At 32.6% G+C, this 12,599-nt stretch overlaps 1 protein-coding gene across 2 annotated transcripts in view; it reads left to right on the forward strand.

The window, feature by feature from the left end:
• Nucleotides 1–2,503: 2,503 nt before the first annotated feature.
• The window catches only part of LOC139523570 (3'-5' exoribonuclease HELZ2-like), a 30,114-nt gene continuing 20,018 nt past the window's right edge, over nt 2,504–12,599 (forward strand). The window contains exons 1-4 of one of the 2 annotated variants that reach the window (XM_071317702.1): nt 2,504–2,570; nt 9,857–10,884; nt 11,171–11,213; nt 12,085–12,182. In XM_071317702.1, the coding sequence (XP_071173803.1) occupies nt 10,048–10,884; nt 11,171–11,213; nt 12,085–12,182 (978 nt within the window). In that variant the 5' untranslated portion in view covers nt 2,504–2,570; nt 9,857–10,047. Of the gene's footprint in view, nt 2,629–9,856; nt 10,885–11,170; nt 11,214–12,084; nt 12,183–12,599 lie in introns of both variants that reach the window. The other variant, XM_071317694.1, reaches the window with a different exon arrangement.

Consider the following 12,599-nt stretch of genomic DNA (forward strand, 5'->3'; position numbering starts at 1 on the left):
ATATATATAAGTTGTAAGGCCGTTTGATTCATTCGCATTATGTGGAAACGAAATTTTTGTGACCAAATTTGTATATGTGCGTGTTAAAAATGATCACTATGTTACATAAACAACTCATATGTAGGATTAGACATGATGATCCTTTCTTGACTCAAACTTGGTTCAGTTGATGGGGGATCAACATTAACAACGGATTGGGACGGAAGGATATATAGATATACAGGAAAATGAATTTGTCCATGAAACCTTGAAAATTGTAAAAGTTACGTTGAAAACAACTGCCAGTTACATTATTTCTTCTTTTTTTTTTTGTGTTTTTTTTTTTTTGTGTTTTTTTTTTTTTTGTGTTTTTTTTTTTTTTGTGGGGAACATTTATCTAGTAGATGAATTGTAGTCTTAAATGTCATTTTGATTCTAATTTTATCTACAAAGGCATTCACTGCGGTTAAGTATTTACTGAAGAATAAACTGTGTTTCCATAAGTCATCAATGTTTCAAAACAGATACATGAGCGGAGAACGATGATATAAAATGGTAACGACGTTCATGAATGTTGCTTATATTAATGTTGTTAATTGGTGTGGAACCTACATCATGTAACTTTTGCTAAATTTTACAGGATCAGGGCCGTAACTAGGGTTCGAATTCAGGGGAGGCAGGGGTTTGGGGACCGCCGATTGAGCCCCCTTTGATAGGGGTAGGGGGCGCAGCCCCCCGCCGATCTTTTTCGCTCAGTCATTGGCTAAAAATTACCCGTTTCCCTTCGATTTCCTTACTTTAAGAAACATCAGTATTGCTTGAACCTGGAAGCAACTTTTATGCAAAACCAAGCTGAGATTGCTGTTTGGGGTGAGCCAAGGCTAGCTCCGTTTTGGAGGCTGTACTTTGACCTATAATTGTTAACATTAAATACATTGTGACCGTGGATTTTTTTCTCAAATGATATGGCTAAAATTACCTGTTTTCCTTCGATTTCCTTACTTTAAGGGCATACGATACAGTTACAGGGAAGGTAATGACGTTGCTAACGTAAAATGTTATTTTCGCGACGTCAAACTATGACATATCGGGAAAAGATGCATTTTTCGACTGATTTTTATCATTCAAACTGATTTAATTTGAAAACGAGTGCATGGACCCCTATTTTTTAAAACAGCAATTTGTTTCATTTTGCAAGGAGATTATGTGACCCAAATTTTATAAAACTGTAAATAGCGCATTTTTTTTAATTTTGATAAACATGCAGCAAAAAATGACGTTTTTTCCTCTATTCATTAATATTTGATAAATATAGAGTTATTTCGGAATAAAAATTACATAATTTTCAATGATACTTATAAAATACAGAAATTACCGATTATTTAACAAAAAACAATTTGTGTTTATCTTTTAAAGCAAAAAAGTTACGTCGTCCTTTCGAAAAAGAAAATACGGACACAAATCTGAATTTTGAGCAAATATACAAAATTTCGACCTCATTTTACTCAAAAAGTAGCACATGAAGGTATATTTTTTATGACATATTTGATTTAATCAGGTAAAAAATAGCCTATATGCAAATTTTCATCAACTTGTAAATACAGGTTCAAAACTGTATCGTATGCCCTTAAGAAAGATCAGTTTTGCTGGATCCTTGGAGCAATTTTCATGCAAACAATTATTATCTGTATTTTCTGTATTTAAAGATATTTTTTTTAAAACTGGTAAGTTCAAAACACATATAAAGCAAGATTATAAAACACAAGATATTTTTTTTTTATCGAGGATCTTGAATTTCAATATTGTTGAAAGCTGAACAGACATGTATATAACATCAAACAGGGACTTTCTATACTAGTCTAGTATATACTTAGTATAGAAAGTCCCTGCTACAACGAATTGGAGTGTTTACCTATTTAGGCATTGACCATAATGTTCTCGTACGATCGGGATTCTTAAAAAAGGATCCAACAGCTGATTCAGCCGGTAACGAATTTCCGATATCTTAAAGATTCACAATACAAAAGGAACTTCCTCTGCTTAAATAATTGAGCCCCAAAATAAATGTGAATAGTTCAGTTTTTATTCAAAATTATCGAAAGCAAAGTTTCATATGTGTTCTCATACGAATACTACTCCCTCAATACTGAATAACAGACGGACGGCCACACGAAAAAAAAAAAACAAATACTGAAACGGTTTACTTTCGATCAAAAATCCGAAAAATGACAGACATATCACGTATCATGATAACACTGTTAAAACTGTTAACTTGTGTTGTTCATAATATAAATTCAAGTTCTTCGTGTTCATAATTATTTTATTTTTTTCCTAATTTTGGTGTAGAAAATTCAGGGAAGGCAGTTGCCTCCCCTGCCTCATAGGTAGTTACGGCCCTGCAGGATAACTCTTCATCCTCTAAGCAAGGATATGAATCCCGGGCGGTGGAAAATAAAAGAACTCTCATCACTTTCACTTTCACTTTCACTTTTACTTTTACTTTCACTTTCATTTTTTTTTTTCAGGAAATGATCACATGGTAAACTTGGGAATTTCCCTACAGAAGCATCGCCATAGTCATTTTGCAACCGGTAAACAAACACTTGATTATCAGTTTCACCTGCTTTACCAACTGTTTTAAGGATATTGGTAATTTACTCCGGGATTCTATTCAATCATAATATAATATTTTCAAAAAATCAAAGAAAAATGCATCATAATTATTGCTCTCTTGCAAACAAAATATCAGCTTTTGATAAAATTTTCTTTGTATATGAGAGGGCCTGGACAGGGTTTAGGGAGCATGGGGGAGAGGAGCGGGAGAAGGGAGAGAGGGTGGGAGAAAGGAGAGAAGGGGGAGAAAGGAGAAAAGGGGGTAAAAGGGAGACAAAAATGTATATCAAAATTATGAAAATTTAGCAAGAAAACAATTATTTGATAAATGAGTTAATCAAAAGTTTCAAGAAAGTGCTTATAAAAAGTAAAATAACAAAAACAAAACGACTACGTAGAAATATAAAAACGGAAAGTCCTTAATCTAACTGCAAAATCAAACAAACGGATAACTGTTATATTCCGAATTGGAATAAGCATTTTCTTATGTAGAAAATGGTGGATTTGACCTGGTTGTATGGCTAGCCAAACCTTTTCGATCACTTGTATTACAGTCGCAGAAGATTTCCCAAAATGGCATAGTAACGAAAAAAATATTCGGAACCTCGTTACTAATTCATTACAATCTCTTATACATGGAGAAAGACTAAAAACTAACAATTTCCAGGATTTTATTGTGAGCCTGTGCATGTATAGTGACACATGTCACCAACCTTGGGTTTTTTTTAAAGATAAATTGCTTAAAAGTTAACCGATATGCATATAATTTGACAGAAAAAGGATGACATTACTTACTATAGAGTAATGTGTTTTTTCCTGAGAGGTAATGAAAAACTTTGTAACGGGATCTGAATGGTGTTTGTTATTTTGTTTTCATTTCCCCTGTCTGGTTTCCTAAATTTCCTATTAATTCTACTGATTTAGTTTTATTTCCAACTAACAGGGTGCCCATAGCTTTAGAAATGTTATTGAGTGGACAGTGATTTTCAAGTACAATTTCAAATGATTGATTTGAGGTTGCATATAACCAGTGGCAAATATTTCTGGCATGTTCAGGACCATACAATACAATTTGAAATTGTTGTGTCTAAAAGACGCATTGCTAATGCAGCAATCAAGGTTACTAATAAAAACATTCCGTCAGTTGAAAAAGTGAAAGATAAATAATACATGTTTTTAATATAGTATATTCTCTGTATGATGTAAACGTTTGGGTAGTGTGCATTGTTGCAGATAAATCTTGCAAATTGTATTAAATGTGGGTTCAACATTCTGTCATTCATGAAAAATGATACAATAAAAAAATCTGAGAACATACATATGCATGCTCTGTATTAAGTAAAACACTTGGTACATAAAAAGTCATTATAAAAGTTCCACCATGAAATTGTACAATGTAGTTAGAGGAAGGCGGACTATGTGCTCTGCATGCTTTTATATACCAAATTTAGCAACCTGTCATTTAAAAAAGTATTGACTGAATATGCACACTTTGGTATATATTTTTTTTTAAAGTTGACATAAAGAAAATGTAGCTCTTCAAAATAGGTTGTATAGGGACGGGTGGCCAAATGGACACGGGTAAAACAGTACGCTCGTGGCAGTTTGTCGAGGGACCAAAATATATAATAAGCGTTTATGATTGAGTTCTATTTTACAAAGCATTTGGTGACAACATTTATTTTTGAATAAGCAGCTGATAGTGGAATATAGTTGGGAAATCTCAACTGTACATCATGTCCAACTCAACAACAAAACACACCCATTCCTGTACGCCCAAGTGTAAATTTACGTGTACCAAAAGGATATTATAATGTAAGTTTTTTCAGTTTCTTTCTGCATTTGAAGAAATATAGGCAAACAAACATATCTCTTCATATTTTTTTGGCGTTCAGAGCGCTTTTCTTGGTTTACCTTCATTAAAATTCCGATTATTCATTTATTATTGGCCACTGGGTTTTATTTAATGAATGGTGTGATTGTAAATTTCAAGAAATAATTTTTGAAATATGGAATTGAAAGAAAAAATATGTAACAGGGTCTGAATGACCTAATTTTATTTTGTCCTAACGGGTGCGCATTAAGTGTTGACATCCCATTAATGGCAATATGACAGGTCTTTGTTAACTTCTTCCTCATTCCGATGTTGCTGTCCTATGTAAACTGCGCTTATATGATTACAGTATTGGCAATCTATTTTTACAAGCTTCAGGAACCATATTTTATGTACAGTCCAATAAAATTGCAGAACTTGATACAATTGGAACATATAGGGAAAGTTGTGCACCAAAATAAGGGGACGACCTTTTGATATTCTGGAGGGGGGGGGGGGGGGGGCAGGAGGATTTTGAAAATAGATAATTCAGCCATGATAATCACAAAAATAAATGGTTTGTTCTGTGGTAGTTTGAAAATAAATTACCTGACTGGCAATGTATTGAAAATAAATAACTCAGCAGGTATAATCGAAAGTATGAGATGGCACTAGATTCTTCGTAAATTCATCTTTTCCCCAAAAAAAATCATGAAACACTTCCCAAATATTTTTAATAATAAAAGTATAAATATTATTTAAATAGTCTTGATATGTCTGAAAATTGGTTTTATTTAACTTGAGGTATCTTATCTCAGGTAACTTTACCTCACTTTTATTTTAACATATTTTAAATGCTTCATGTAGGAAATTTCAAACTAAACGCTTGTCTCCATATCAAATTGTGTTCACAACGAGTGCCTTGCAAGAAGCAAATTGTTTTCCCTCAGACGTAGCCCTGATTTTTCGGGATCAATATTTCTTATTTATTTGTCTTTTGTTCATTGATTGCCCTTCTGTATTCTGTTAGTGTTGCATTTCTTTTTTAATCTAGTAATTTTGTTATGAACTTGATCATGAGTTTAAAAAAAAACGTCAGCCACTGACTTAACTATGTGAATTCCATTTTCATGCACATTGGTCTTTTGATGTTGTCCCTAGAAACTTAATTAAGTCTTACACTGAATTTATACATTTTGCTTTGAGACCAAAATATTGTAAAAAAATTATTAATACAAAACTTGCATTTTCAGATTATGAAAGTGAAAGGGTCTTGGGAACACTCAGAAAGCATGATTTTGCATCATTTGTTCTATAGGTGTCAGACCACCAATTAAAAGTCCCTATCTGTTCAACCAAATTTTGCAATTTTCATAGCTTTCTAAATTTTTTATCTTAAGTTTAACCTCTTACAAACCAGGTATGTCCTGAATCGTACAGGTATCACCTTTCTGCATGCCAATTTTCGACATACCTTTAAAGCCATATAAGAAAGAAGAGACCTTCCGAATGGATGTACCACTAAAAATAACCCCTGGTTTTCTTGAAATCTTAAATTAGTATACTATGGAGCGCATTAATCCTCAATTTTTAATTTCAACTCATAGACAAGTAAATTTGGGCTCAAAATGGTCTTAATATATTTCTCTTTCACCAAAAGTTTCATTTCTGCAAATTTGTTGAGTAGTTTAAGTAAACAATGACATCAAATGCACTATTTTTTGTCCCGAGTAGGCCTACTTTTACATACGTTCTAAATTTGAGGGAGTAATTGGTGGTCTGACACCTACAGCTTCTTGGGCCTTCAGTGGCTCCAAAACCCTTTTAAAAAAAAATTGCCTCGCTCCTCTCGGCAAAATATGTTGGCCAATACTTTTAAAAGAGGCTTTACAACCAAACTTTAATACTATGTATGTATGCAATACATGTATATGCAGTTGGGAATATAAAAGATTCATTTCTGCAGAGGATGATGATTAATTCTGATTAAAATGGTACATATTAATGACTTGACTATGATACATGTATTATTTATAATAAACAAATCATTTTAAAATTGTATGTTTTCAAATATCATAAATATAGTTGTGAAAATGAATAATCAGTCCCTTGCTTTAATGAAAAGGAAAAATCTTGCTTCAATAGTGCAGAAAATGAATAATCTGTCCTCTTAGTTTACAAAAATAAATAATCGATCAAAAATAAATCCTCATTGCCCCCCCAGAATATCAAATGGTCGTCCCCTAACCAAGTTCAAGGATAATTTTATTCTTCTTTGTTAATTCCATTCCAAAAATCATTTTCTGCCTGATTTCAAACGACTTCTTATATGCATTTTCAATGAATTATATCCTGTAGAATTTTGTTTTTATTTTTTGCAAGCAGCGTTTTTCGGCTACCATTTTAAAACAAATTGGTTTCTTGCGAAATTGCACTCATAGTGTCACAAAAATTCCCTGTTTTTTCACACATTATCCTGCATTTCTATAGTTTGGATTTATACTTTTAAAAAAAGATCATCGGGAAACGGTGTGCATCAGAGTTAAGCTGAGGTCATACATTCACGATTTTTACTGCTGTCCTTGACAGGACTATTCCCGATTAAAATTTGTCAAAAATTGAAAATATGGGAGGTTGCTTTGGAATGTCCCTCCTAGATGGGAATTTGTATGCGTCTGATCACGTTGCAGGCATATTGCACCCTATCTGTCTATCAATGTATCTCTATTTAGCACATTTCCTCCTGAACAACTGGATGGATATTGAAGAAATATTTACATGAGAAAGTTCTAAATGCTACAGGGGAGATACTTGTTACTTTAATGTATGACATTACTTATCTTCTAAGCGAAACTTTTCCTGAATGTTTAATGGATTTTAATGAAATGTATGTCAGAAAAGGTAATGGAGAGAGAAAAGGGAGGGAGAAGGGAGACTAGGGGCGGGAGCAGGGAGAAGCTTACCCCCCGGTCCAGCCCCTCATATTAGGTAGTGAGTTAGTCTAGATATTCGGGTTGGGAGCGATTCCCTATATGAGGTTGTTATGGGGGTATGACGGACAAAAAAAATAAAAATTCATGGCAAATGAGGTTAATTTTTGGTGCTTGACGATTAAGCTAATAAAGGCAATTTAAATGGTTAAATGTAAAAAAAAAATGATGTACACTTTCTTGAAAGATGCTAAAAATCAAAAAATTATGCGTCAAAGAAAAAAAATATATTAGCCTTTCAAGACGTCATATTATTTGGACTACTAATTTTGAAGAAGCACATTAAATTTTTTTGAAAATTAACGAAAACGATAATTATTTCAAACCTCTGATGAATCATGATAAGGATATATTAACGAAGCATGGTAAAATTTTAACCAATGTGCTGCAAACAGTAGCCAAAAATGAACGTTTGACGCCTGATGGTAAAGAGCATTCCTACCCTCCTTTGAGGGAATACATTATAGAGCAATTATCCTTCTGTAAAAGAATATATGAAGCAGAAAGATAGCAAAAGTGCATTTTCTAGTTATATTGGCTGTAGTCTTAAATGATCTATAATCATGATAATGTTATTCTTTTGGGGTTTTTTGCATTGTGACGTCATAATTTTCATTTAAAAACTTGCTTTCTACGAATTCATATGTCGTACGAAACATATGATCTGACCATATATATGTATCAAATATTGCACTTTGAAAAAGTTGAACATGTTTTAATTACTTGAATGGCTAAGTTTTACTCTAACAGTGCAATGGTGAGGGGGAAACCATGATTAATGAATGTAAACATACGTGTGTAGGGTGCTGTTGTGTATTTTTTTGCTCTCCCTTGATACCATTTGCAGGTATGGCCTTGAAAAACCATGATAGTGGATCTGATAAATGGCTGCCCCTTGTTAAGAGATAGCAATAAGTTGTAATAACTTGTTTCCCAATCCACTATAAATAAATATGTTTAAACTGAACACACATGCTCTTCAAGGTAAATGGAAATAACAGATTCTTAAAGAACAAACTTTATACTACAAATTATTTTTGTCAAAACAGGCTTTATAATTTTATTCGGCCCTTTATTGCTTGCTGTTCAATGTGAGCCAAGGTTCTGTGTTGAAGATTGTACTTTGACCTATAATGGTTTACTCTTACAAATTGTGACTAGGATAGAAAGTTGTCTCATTGGCACTCATTCCACAATTTCTTATATCTATTATTTGTTTGTTGGGAAAAAGGAATGACAGACAAACAATATGTATGAACTGAAAATGCATTTATTATTAAAGACAAGACTAAAAAGTTTATTCAACTATTAATTTACTGCTTGGTTTAAATACTTATGCTGTTTTGTAAGGCTATATTTATTCTCTGTCTTTGACACCTTCCAACTTTTTATGAAGATGTCACAGGAAAACGGTCTAATCTATATAAAAAACAAGAAACACTCATGAACCACATCAACAAGCGACAACCACTGAACAACAGGTTCCTGCTTAGTACAGGTTAGGTTTCAGTACCTTTTTTTTTAGAGACTTTGGAATCAGGTGTTTTTAAGTGCAGGATTGATCTTTTCAGGATCTGGGAATTATTTTTTCAAATTTCAAGACGTGGGGATATAAATTTCTTTTAATTTGGGACCTCAGAATTTTATGTTTTTAAGCCCAGGATTTTGTCCAACCTCCCCTCACAGGTGCAAAGAAATGTAATGGGTTTAAACAGGCACCAACCTGCCCCCTGAACCAGTAGTATAACATTACATAGAAAGACAAGTACACTATAAAATATAAACTGAAAAGGTTTAACTTCATCAAACAGAAATATTAACAAAACAAGTAGACATTATGGAGGGGGGATAGGACCTTTATCGGGACTCCAGGATCGGCTGTTTTTAAGCTCGGGATTTCGGGATTTACCCTTTCGGGATCCGGGAATTCTTTTTTTCGGATTTCGGGATGCCGGGATTTACTTTATTTAATTTCGGGACCTCAGGATTTAGTGTTTTTGAGCCCAGGATTTCGGGATCAGGACCCCTCCTACCCCCCCTCATTATGTGACCCTGAACAAATACATTTGATCTATGACACAATATAAATATGTAGAACAATGCAAAAGACAACTATAAACCAGGACAAAATAGTGTTAAATAAAATAACATACACAGGTGACTTTAAATATAATATTTTTATCGTTTGGGAGTAAGAAAACAGAAGTGTAAATTAATCGTAATGCTAAACACTTATCAAAGGTGGTACATATAAAAAAAAAATGGGGAGAGATGAGATGTAACACAAAATAAACAAACATTGAATAACAAAAATGTAATGTTACACAGAGGAAATTTAAAGAATAAAGAGTAGACAACTCATGAATTTATCTAAAATAACACTATTATAATAATGTGTGATATTTTCTCTATGATGATGCTTAAACTTTCTTGTTACTTATCATATTTTTATTGTTTTCAGATTTAAGGATCATATCAAAGTTTAAAGAACAAGCCAAATAAATAAATGGAAACAAAAGATAAGGTGGCCTAGGTTCTAGAATAAGCAACTATGGTGTTTGTAAACACTAAAATCCATTTTTGTCTAGCTTACATACATGAATCTTTGAATCTAACATCTTGCCTGAATGAATTGAGCCAAAAGATCTTAACATGGGAAATAATGTGTCTTATAGCTATACCCAAAAGACGGGTGCCTCTGAAATCACTGCTGCTAATGAACAATACATAAGAACTAATTCTAAAGTCAAGGGAGAGGGTGAAAATGTCTGCTGTGACAATGAGTTCATAGTAGGTGGTAAAATGGAAGAGTACAATAAAATATCTATGAGGTCAGACATCGCCAGTAATACATCACATGATAATATACAAGAATCACATGACTTACAAGACAACAGTTTGGAAGTTTCTGCTGTTCAAGACCATTCATCAATACCTGTAGAGGACATGGAACAAAATAATTCAGAGAATGGCCATGGTTTCAAACCAGAATCACAACCTTGTGATTGTATAGAACCTAACTTAGATACAAAATCATCAGCCACTGCTAACAGTAAACAAACAGTTTGTTTACAACTTCCTAGCAAACCTCATGTTAAAGCTACACCATTATGTGTATTATCTTTAGAAAAAGATTCTAAATCAAAATCAACAACAGTACCTAATAAAAGTAAACAAAAAGTCAAACAATTAGATTTTAATAATCATGCTACTGATGGGCAACCTTCAGAGATTGTTGTTTTTAGTAACAATGTTGAAGAGGATGTTGACAATGAAACATTACTTCAAATAGCAGAACTGCAGCTTAAAAATGGAAATCCACAAGAGGCTAAAACTAACATTGCTCATATTTTAGCCAGATTAGATCAAGAATTTAACCTAATGAGAACAAGAACAAGTCAGAGGATTGATCAGAGTAAAGCTGTGTTTGATGATCATTGCAGAAATATTGGGAAACAGTACAAAATGTGTTCCCTCCTTCTTATGAAGGTATGTTCTGTTTATCTTTCCTTCATTGTCCACAATGTTACCGTATATTTTGCTATTAACTGTATCCATAAGATGCTTAATTAATCATTGTAGTGTGTGACATGTATTCTTGTGTATAATTCTGCTATTTATGAACAGGTTAAAGTGGTTTGTTGAGCTAGTTAATTTTTTAATTGTAGTCACATCCAGCATGTCAACTTGTACACATTTCAGAGGATTATTATGATGTGAAATTTTTATGTTCATGTTTTTGTGAAGTATGATTATTATATTTACTTTATTTCAGCTTCCTGATAATGTATTAGATGCTATGAGATGTCTTTATACAGGTTTGTTTAGATACTATAAATAACAACTCAAGGAGATGTGGTAAACTTAAACAAGACAGTATTATAGATAGTATATCTACAGGTCAAGATATTATCTTCAACAATTGAAATATGTTTATCTTTATTCATATGATTTGGCAGCATATACTAGATATAAGAAGTTGTCGTAAGAGTGCCAGTGAGACATATCTTTATCCAAGTCATAATTTATAACAGTAAACCATTATATTTCAAAAGTACGGTCTTCAATATAGAGCCTTGGCTCACACCCAACAGCAAGCTATAAAGGACACCCAAATTGATGAGTGTAAAACCATTTAAACCGGTATACCAACGGTCTAATCTATTTAAAAAATTGAGAAACAAGAAGCACTTATGAACCACATCAACAAACGACACCCTCTGAACATCAAATTTTTTTTTATTGAAAAAATGAATAATGCTGCAATGTTGATATAAACCTTTGCTTTCTGTACTGTTAATATATGACACAAATGTTCTTACTTTGTATAAGTTCATCATTAAAAGAGGGGCGAAAGATACCAGAGGGACAGTAAAACTCATAGATTGAAATAAACTGACAACGCCATGGCTTAGATTTCTTCATTTAGATTTTCATATATGTACTCCATGGTCAGGTTGTTGTCTCTTTGACACATTTCCCATTTCCATTCTCCATTTTATGTAAAAATATTCTAAAAATAGCAAAATGATTTAATTTGAATTGTAAGCAAGTAGAGGAATAGAAATGATAGATTGAAAATAAATCCCAACACATCATATACTTATATACTTACATATAGCACATGTTCTAATAATATTTGGATATACTCAGTTTATATTTTTCTTGTTAAAAATTTTATTGTAATAGGATTGTTGTATTATGGTAACCCTGATTTGTATGAATATGAGAAAATTAGTTCAGATGTATGGAGGAGATTTCAAGAAGAGGTGGCAAATAATTTCAAGGTTAGTATTAGAAAATCGTAAAAAAATGGAATATGTACTTTTTCTTGATCAAAAATTTAAAAAGTTCTGAAAGAACTATAACTTAAATGGATGTTGCAAAAGCATCTTTTAAGGATCACAACAACTTTAGTATTTTGAGTATTATTAGCGGTTGTATTTTTGTATTGTTTGACTACAGTTCAGATACATATATATTCTGATTGTACAAAAAATTCAAAATCACTGTTTGTCAAAAAGACTGTGTTAGTCCTGATTAACTTATGGTTTTGTTATTAATTAGCTCAAAATTTGGGGGCATACTTTGTTTTATGACACAAGACTGATATTTTGGAAAATCTGAAATTTCCTTTTTTGGGGGGAAATAGCTGGAAAACATCAATATTATGTAGAATTGTGTGCTCCTACTTAAGCTTCTTT

Source organism: Mytilus edulis, chromosome 1 (genome assembly GCF_963676685.1).
Source record: "Mytilus edulis chromosome 1, xbMytEdul2.2, whole genome shotgun sequence".
Lineage (NCBI taxonomy): Eukaryota > Metazoa > Mollusca > Bivalvia > Mytilida > Mytilidae > Mytilus > Mytilus edulis.